The 9,319-nt window shown below is 41.1% G+C and overlaps 1 protein-coding gene across 2 annotated transcripts; it reads right to left on the bottom strand.

Annotated features, from left to right (window-relative positions):
• Positions 1–532: 532 nt before the first annotated feature.
• Positions 533–7,727, bottom strand: bmerb1l.L (bMERB domain containing 1-like L homeolog). Of its 2 annotated transcripts, XM_018235479.2 has the most exons (7): positions 6,796–7,727; positions 5,680–5,993; positions 4,519–4,639; positions 3,397–3,470; positions 2,686–2,800; positions 1,864–1,937; positions 533–1,591 (listed from the first exon to the last, which is right to left on the bottom strand). In XM_018235479.2, the coding sequence occupies exons 2-7, from the start codon at positions 5,756–5,758 to the stop codon at positions 1,473–1,475; spliced, it is 582 nt and encodes a 193-aa protein (XP_018090968.1). In that variant the 5' UTR covers positions 5,759–5,993; positions 6,796–7,727; the 3' UTR covers positions 533–1,472. The 2 variants fall into 2 exon arrangements, with proteins under 2 accessions (XP_018090968.1, XP_041432817.1); XM_041576883.1 differs by having other exon boundaries at positions 5,680–7,727.
• Positions 7,728–9,319: the final 1,592 nt, after the last annotated feature.

Here is a 9,319-nt window from a genome sequence, read left to right as displayed (position 1 = left end):
AATATTTACAGTTATTCCAGTGCAACTTTTTTTTTTTTTTTTTATTTTGATGCTGCAATTCATTTAAAGGTGTCCCATTCCAACAATTAAATGAGCTATGAAATGGACCACAAACATAAATGAAACGGTTTCCATAACCCAGGGTAATGGAGCAAGAACAGTACCGGACAGGCTTCTTCCTGTTGGCTAGATTTCACCTCCTGCTGCTTTATACAAACTCAGAAATGGGGGTGCAGCATGTCACATGAATGTTTCTGCATTATATGATTCCCCTGGATTTCATTATGTAGTTTCTCAGGAATCTATAAAACTATGTATGCATGGAAAGTGTCCATTTTCTGTCTGCACTTCACCTCTGGTGTGCAGCGATCGGCATTTCTTAAGCCAGTAGCCTATTATATTACTACAAATTAAAGGCATAGCCTGATGCCTAACTGCAGAATTAAGGGGAACTAATCCCTAATCTTGTTATTTAAAAAGTTCCATCAAAGTATTAACAACCCTACACGTGCATTTATAGCAAGTGAGCAGGTAACATCCCCAAGTAAAGATGTATTTAAAGGGGGGTTAATCCAAAAATCACATTTTGCATAATGCAGGAACATAGAATTCTATGCAATTTTCCAACATATATTCATTCCTCATTCTGACAGGGTATAAAAGAAATTATAGTGTAAATCACAGGGGGGTAACCAATATATTTGCAGATTGCAATTGTGAACATTAAACCACAGGCTGGTGCTGATTGTCACTAAACATTTGTATTGGGGTAACATATCTTCCATTTCCCTCCTGTCATCTTCAGAAAGGTCATTGTGGTCCTTTGTAGCTGTTGAAACCAAGTGCATATGCAGTACAGTTCAACAACATGGCATTTACAAATAACTTTAAACCCAAATGACAATGAAGAATGAATTGATATTGGTAAGTTGCTTAGAATTCTATTTTCCTTTCATTAGTCAACATTTCATTTGGGTTTGTGTCCCCTTTCACCACACTATGAACGACTGGATTAAGGCAGAAGGAGAACAAAACCTATATGAAGGACACACCAAAATAATATAAACTGAACATTTATACAGAGCCAAAATGTCCCAGCAGTCTGTCTATCCGTCTGTAACAAGAAAAGAAACAAGAACAGAAATTTCAAGTCTTCCGCAGATCCTGGACAGGATGCTATGCGTTATAAATCAGCAATGCTAACTGAGGAGAATTTCTGCCATAGAGATTGAATTTCATTCTGCTTAGCAGGTCCGATATGATTAAGTTGCTGAAGTCTTTCTTGCTTCAATGTCCTCCATAAATGATGTAAATTCAGTGAGTTTGTCACAGTGAGACTGCCCAGCTGTGCCCTTTGGTGCTTGTGCCAAGGAAGCACAGAATGGCTGCTGGCAGAGATGCTTCAACACTTTGCCCCAGTGCTGGTCAATCAGAATCACCAGCGTGGCCATATTGGCTTTCATTCTTTGTGCTCACATAACAGAGCAGTTGAATCCACAGCAGTCCTTTATCAGTGTCAGACCTGTCCTGCTGACCAACGGTGCAGAGGTTTGTCGGGAGGGAGCTGCCATTGGCTTTTCCTTTCTGAAGACTGAAAGAGATTATATCAAACTTTACTACCTTGTTTTGTGACAAAAAGTCATGTGATTTCCCCCCGTCCCTAATTTGCATATGCAAATTAGTATTCGGTTCGGCCGGGCAGAAGATTTGGCCGAATCCTGCTGAAAAAGGCAGAATCCCAAACCGCATCCTGGATTCAGTCCATTCCTAGTTGCAATGTAACCTAAACCTTACACAGTGATGCAGTGACTAAGTCCCATGGGGAGGCCGATTTATTTGTTATACAATCTATTTCCGACTCACCTGCCTTCTTTAGAAAGCTTTTGGATAATTTTCTTTGAAGAAATTCCTCCATGTCCTTATCCTCTTCCCTCTCCCTATAAAACAAACATAACAAAACCATATAGCTGCATGGCAGTTCTAAAATGCTGTGACAGCTTTTTGATTGTACTTTCAGTCATATGGTGGCCTACTACATTCAATAGACCACCTGCCTGAATTCTAATAAGAGATCTGTGTGAGTCTGTCCAGCAGGAAGTTATGGCGAGTCTTCAACAGAAGATTGAGGTGTTTTTTTTACCTACCCAGCCAAGAAAAACAAGGTGCAACGTCCTATAGTACTTTCATTCAGGAGGAAGGGGAAAAACAAAGTTCAGTCTTAAATGATATTTGGACCAGTTCCTGGATCAGTTTTATACCCTTTCATACCTTTAGACTTACATTTACTCAGTTTCCTAAAAAAAATGTAAAAATGTATTCAACCCTTCTTTCAAACTCTCTGATGTATCCAGGGGCGTAACTATAGAGGAAGCAGACCCTGCGGTTGCAGGGGGGCCCAGGAGTGTAGGGGGCCCAGTGAGACCCTAATTAATTAGCAATTTTAATATGTCTTGGTAAAATAGGCCAACTTATAAATATTTTGGGGCCCTAAATTGAATTTGCTTTGGGGCCCAGTAACAACTAGTTACGCCTCTGGATGTATCCACCTTTCTTCTTGGATATTCATCACTTTTCAGTGTACATTTCCTTCTGCAACTTGAGGTTTATAACTTAATTTGAGTAGAAGAACATGGATAGTTTGGTTATACATACTGGGGTTCTCCCTCTTTGCTGAAAGCCACTTACCTTAATCTCTCAAGCTCCACATCATCTACCATAAAATCTCTTGTCTCCACCAGTTTGTTAATGTGCTGCAGGAGCTGCTCTTCCTTCTTACGGTCTTCCCGGGTCTTGTCCTTCTCTGAGGAAGATGAAAACATTCACAGATACATGGGTGCTCTACATTCATCAGACATCAGTAAATAAGCTTCTACAGCTTTGTAGTGTGGGTGGAAACCAAACATTCTTCAAGTGGAAGAAATGTATTTGCCCTGTACCTATGATCTGGCCAATGTAAATGCCTTTGTGCCAGCACTAGGACATTATGGAGACAGTGGGACAAGATGTAGATAGTAAGGCAAGATGGATACAGAAGGACAAGATACAGACAGTGGGGCAAGATGGAGACAGCGGTACAGTATGGCAAGATGGAGATAGTAGTTAAAGGGAAAATTGAAGGCCAAGATGGAGACAGTAAGACCAACAGCAACAGGCTATAGGAATTCTGTTATAGTTTCAAAGCATTTCAAGAGCAATTGTTTGGGCATTGCTTTTTTATAGCGAGTAATGAGCCCCTGCAAAGCCTTTTGTGCTTTACACCCCACCACTTCAAATCACAGACCCAGTCGCTGGTGTGTAGAAGCACATGAGCACACTGATACTGCCATTAACGGACTGATTTTTGTCTCCCTGTCTGTAGGGGGAACCCAAAGACTGTACAGTGTTTCCATGACTCACCAGGAATAGAAACCAGGGCCTGTAACTGTTTCTTTAGGATGGTAATCTCTTTACATAGCTGGAAATCATCCAACCTGTTCCTCGCAGCATGACACAGAGAAAAAAAAGCTAAAGATCAGCACATTCATTTTACATTTAGAAGAATTATACTGAGTGATAACAATACAAAAACAAAGCACCCCACTCTATACTCAGTACCCCCAATGTACCCTATCTAAGAACTGGAAGCTCTTGCATCACTGTTGGTTTTGTATCAGTCTGACATTCAGCACTTGACCTGAAGAATACACCTGGTACCTATAATAATAATAATAATGTGATTTGTATTGAACTATGTGGCTGAGGATTCTGTGATTTGCAGTACAGCAAGAGGTGGCATGTCTCAGTTCATTATATCTAAAAAAAGATACATACACCTGTAGTGAAGCACTATTCCCTGGCAAGAATCTGGGTTCATTAGGGAGGTGCTAAATAGGTGTGAGCCCCCCCCCCAATCAACCACAGCTGCCCCTCTTTGCCCTATACTCTGGCTGGTTGCTAGGCACCCTGTAGAGAGCGTAATTCATGTTGCTGTGACTCATTCCTGCGGATCTCCAGACAGAAACAAAGAGAATTAACCACTTCTGTGCCTGTAAATCTGTGCCCTGTGTGTATGTGGAAGTGTCAGTGTCCCTTGTTTAACTGCCCTGTTCAACACCCAAATCTGTCTTTTCCTAATGAAAAATTGTATAATTCCAGCAACTTCACAATATCAATTCATTTCTCATTCTCACTGGGTTTATGATTATGTGTAAATGTCATTGCTATTGTCTATCACTGTCTGTCTGTCCCTTTCTGTTCTCTGCACTGCAGGTTCTGACTCCTGAAACAATATAACTTTAAGCAACTTCGCAATATTAATTCATTCTAGTTTCTCACAGAGTTTTTCAGTTCTCAAGGTCTGTCTCTTATAACAGAAGCCAGTTCTCCTGGATCTGTTAATCAGCTGCTTTGTCTACATTGTTTTATGAGAACTTTAGCTTTTTATACTCTTTAATGTAGATTCCCAGCAAGCTGTCATCCAACTAATGCTGAAATACAATGTCACCCCAGGATCAAATTGGCAACCCTTTAAATACTCACATGTATCTGAGCTCTGACTCTCTCCTCACTAGGATCTCCCGAATTCTCTCGATCTTAACCAGCTCGTCCTCAATATCATCAATGGTGGTTGTGGAATCAGCCATTGAGATGACGTCTTCACCTTAAGAGGAAAGTTGGAGGCACAAGTGTATTGCAACAATGCAGTAAAGTGAGATGTGGAACTCAAACTGATTGGGGAGGTTGTGACAGATAAAGGGGGGAACCCAAGGACAGTTTTCTGCACAAAAATATAATTTGAAGCAAAGTTATAATATTAACTTTAAGGTTAGGTGTTTATTGTCATTGAAAGTGTTCATCCCTTTCTGTTTTTCTAACTCTTCAAACAATGTTGGCATTTTCCTCTAGGTCTGTAATCAGCTGACTTCTTCAACATTGCTTCAGGAGTCAAAGCCAGCAGTGAAGATTATAGCAATTGAATTTAGATATACATTTTGTATTTAGCTGTATGGCGAGAGGTTAGGAGCGCATTTTTCGCACATTAGTGGCGCAAATGACGTAAATCATGCACGTGATGTCTTGCACAACACCCTCTGCTTCTGCATACCAGCCCCCCACCGAATCAACTGAGGGACCTGCTCCCCTGTAAATTACACCAATGATTTTCAGCATCCCGATATCTCTCACTGTCAGGGAATGCTGGGATTTGTAGTTTAACACCTGCTGGAGTGAAGCAGAATGGCTATGACTGATACAAAGTATGTGTTTCTTCTTTCAGAGCTGCTGTATGTATCTTGTTTGAAATATGCAATATATGTGTCTAAAGGGTAACATAAAATACCAAAAAAAGTGGGAGATGAATCCCCTACCCTCTAAAAATAGCTTGTATTTACCCCAAAAACAGCACCAAGTGAGCAATAACTAGAGAGCTTGAAGCTGAGCATAGATTTTTTGAATGAACACAGTAGGGAATACTCACACACATTGTAATGGCCAAATGGCATATTCCCAGAGTTCAGTTAAGTTTGTATTTGCGCTTTATCCAGCACCTACATCACATGGCATAAAAAAAATGTGTATTTTTCCCTTTTTGAGTAAAACCAATAATAGAAGATATTGCATATGGATTGACTATGAATTGCAAATATGAGATTTAAGATGGTTACTAACACCCTCTCCCTACAGCATATACAGAATCAGTACCTGTGGCTGGTGCTGTGGGGTTCCACTTTGTGGATTCCAAGGATCCATACTGCTTTGAGGGTGCACGTTCCTTCTCCATTGGCAGGTAGATAGCAGGCTGCTGATTATAGGTGGATTCTGTGCCAGTGCAGCATGTGTGGCATGGGCATCACTGGCGGGAAGAGAGGATGGGCAGCTGATTGGTAGCCACAGGGAATGAGAGAGCGGGTGGAGGAAGGTTAATCTGTTGCTGCCAAACCAGCAGATAAATCACATCAGCAGCTTCACATCCAGAGGGACCAATGTCTGGCACTGGCTTGTGTCTCAGTCTCCCCCTGATGGAATAACATGGTAATGCATAAGGTTGGACAGACAACAAAGATAGTAGGTTGGTAGGAAGGTTTTGTCTTTCAGCTCATTAACACTTTTCCTTGCAGACGTTTATACAGCACAGCGCATATTGTTGCATATTTTGTTGGGGAAGAGGACAGTCATTTATCATTGGAGAAAAAAAAAAACAGGAATTTTTTAATGGACTTTCACCAATGAATTTACAACCACTACGGTTCCACTGTATTTTTCAAGAAGAGTATGGCAGCTCACACTCATGTGCTGCAGAATATGCAGTCTTTAAGTTTCTGCTTAACCTGACCCATAGTGGGTACACAGTAGGTGGTACTGGGAAAGAGAGCAGCCAGTGAAGAATCAGAGTTTGCTACATTATTAAGTACTAGTGAGAGGTTAGAGTTACTTAACCAGTGGTGGGTTACTATATTTACTATTGAGGTAAAGATAATCAGAGCTCTGTACCTGGGTAAGCATCGGAAGGATATCAGATTCAGTTACCCAGTGGGTGGTTCCTGTCTGACCATGGGTAAGTAAACAGCCCAAAAGTAGGAAGTCAAGAATCAGCACTTGGTACTTGGTTAACTACTACTTGGAGATTGGAGTCAGTTAACCAGTGGTGGGTTCCTGCTTGACTATGGAAGGACAAGTAATCAGAGCTCTGCACATGGGTACGTTTTGGAAGGAGACTGGACTCACTAACCAAGGGGGAACTTCTCACTTGACAATGGAGCAGCAATTACTCTGTTGCTGGTTCAAGTATTGGAGGTTGAGCAGATTATATTCACATACCTGAGAGAGGGTATGCAGATTGTCCCAGGTTTATTCCAATGTAAACCAGCTACAGAGCCTGCATTTCCGTCGTCTTCAGCCTTTATATTACATGAAACACACTCTCCAGCACTCTACTCCTGGTCACCTTAGGATGAGGCTAGAAATGATGATTATAGTGCATAGGGTTTACAGAACCAGGCCAGAATTAGCCCAACTACAGTAACATTTCTCTTAAACTGTTCATTAAGCTCCATATATTTTTTTTTTTATCTTGGACAGCCCACAGCTGCAATGTCAGAGGCACTGCATATACTTTATAAGCCCTTCACTGCAGGCTCCCATTTAGTATATACTGTAGAATAGAGCTTTATAGTAAAAGTGTTCTTGTATCTACAGTCTGATACAGCAGCCACATGCTGTGATTACCATTTAATGTAGCCTGTTTGGGACAAATACCAGCCCTAAATCCTCTGTAACAAGAAGAAATGTCGGAGCAGCAGAATTGTACCAGTTAATTGACTGATATGACCCAATACTGTATGTACAGTATGTGTGCCCTTGGTTTGTTTGGGTGTACCACAAATCATATGATCCCAGTGTTCAGCCTACAGTATTTAAAATGGCAATTTTCAATTTAAGATTACCCAATTGCACATACTACTAAGAAAGTATATTTTTATTAAAAATGGTTTGTTTAGATGAAGCTGGGTTTAACACATGAGCTGTTTTATGTAGGTAGGGTATCCTTCAAGTGTCATCAGAATTTTGCATTTCATTTGCACTCCTAGGGGACACTTTTGTGTTTACCAAGGAAAATAGTTTTTTTTTTTTTCAGTAGAGCCACAGCGCCGTGCTGTATCCCTCTCTACATCATACTAACAGTTATCGAAAAGGTGAATAACCGTTTTAAAGGCTTTTAATATGATGTAGAGAGTGATATTCGAGACAATTTGCAATGGGCTTTCATTTTTTTTGAGTTATTTAGATTTTTATTCAGCAACTTTCCAGTTTGCAATGTCAGCCATGTGGTTGCTATGGTCTATATAACCCTAGCAACTAAAAAAAACATGCACTGATTTGAATGGAATATGAATAGGAGAGGCCCTGAATAGAAAGATGAGTAAAAAAAAAAAGTAGCAATGTTAAACAAATAAATAATGAAGACCAATTGAAAAGTTATTAGATTTGGCCATTTTATAACCTACTAAAAGTTACCTTAAGGCTATGGTTACACCATGGCCGCCATCAGGGGGGGACAGGGGGTAGGAGTGTGATTTTTACTTACCTGACACCCCGGGCCGATGCTCCTATCAGCAGAAAACTACACAGGCCCAGAGTTCTTCTAGCGAGCACCATGGATCGACCCTCTTTCTGCTGCTTTGGTTTTCAAATTTCCAGGGGCAGACGCATGCGCAGTAGAGCGACAGACGGCTTTTTAGTTAAAGTTCGGCTTTTTAGCCGTATAAACTACAATATAGATATTATCCAACTGTATATTATGCCTCAGTACCCATCTTTCCCCAGAATACGCAGCGCATATTCTCTCTTCAGAATTTAGGAAATTGACCAGGCAGTTAGCTTGTTTTGATGGCTGAAGAATTAACCACACATGAGATCGTCAGAATACTTTTTACTCTCCAGTTAATAAGACATGAATAGACTATTTCCTTATCTCACAGTCATGCCTTCCTTTAAAGTATTGTAGTGAAGTCTATCCAATAACATTGTCCAACCACTCCCCTATAACCTTGATCCTATATCTGGTGAAGTTGACCCCAAAAGAACCACACTGAGGCCTCAATGAAACAATCCTATATGACTGATACATTCCAGCATATTGAAACAGCCTTAAAAGATCACTTTAGAACCAATGAAGGTTCAGTTCAGTTCTCAACATTATGCGAAGCCAAAGGCAACAATCATGAGACACATAGCAGAAAGCAAACTTCTCCCAATTGATGTACTACTCGCAAAACCAGCTCCAGACTGAGATTCAAAATAGGACCTGGCTTTTCAAGCACACAGAGGCCCAAACAGCCTTCAATCAGCCCAGTAAATAGTAGCTTGCTATGGCATCTTACAGCAGCCCGTCTGGTATTTGCCAGACTCCAAAGACTGCTAGTCAGGCCTGATAACATGTGACTAGTTCCTCCATCCCAGATGGCCGGGACTGCAGGGGACAGGGAGTGAACCATGGCCATGTATCATCAATTTCAGAGGACTGTCGGGATGAGTATAGCAGCTCTTTGAATGTGAGGAGGACTTATTCCCCTTTAACTTTTAGTGCAGCAAGTAAGACATTGTGCTTGTTGGTTGTAGGATCCTGCACAAATGACTGCTCGGATATAAGCTATTTGGCTGCATCAATCATTGCCTTGGTCTCTTTCCTAGCTGTGGCTATCACCTCTGATAGCCACGGGATTCCTCTCATGTATGATTTAGAGCAGTGCTGTCCAACTGATGTCCCCCCTTGACTGCCTGCTGTGACTGCTTACCTTGTGTATGCGTGCTCCATTGTGCTGGTTGCATACCACATGTATCC

Source organism: Xenopus laevis, chromosome 9_10L (genome assembly GCF_017654675.1).
Source record: "Xenopus laevis strain J_2021 chromosome 9_10L, Xenopus_laevis_v10.1, whole genome shotgun sequence".
Taxonomy (NCBI): domain Eukaryota; kingdom Metazoa; phylum Chordata; class Amphibia; order Anura; family Pipidae; genus Xenopus; species Xenopus laevis.
Note: the sequence above shows the minus strand (reverse complement) of the source record. Positions and strands in the feature narration are given on the sequence as shown.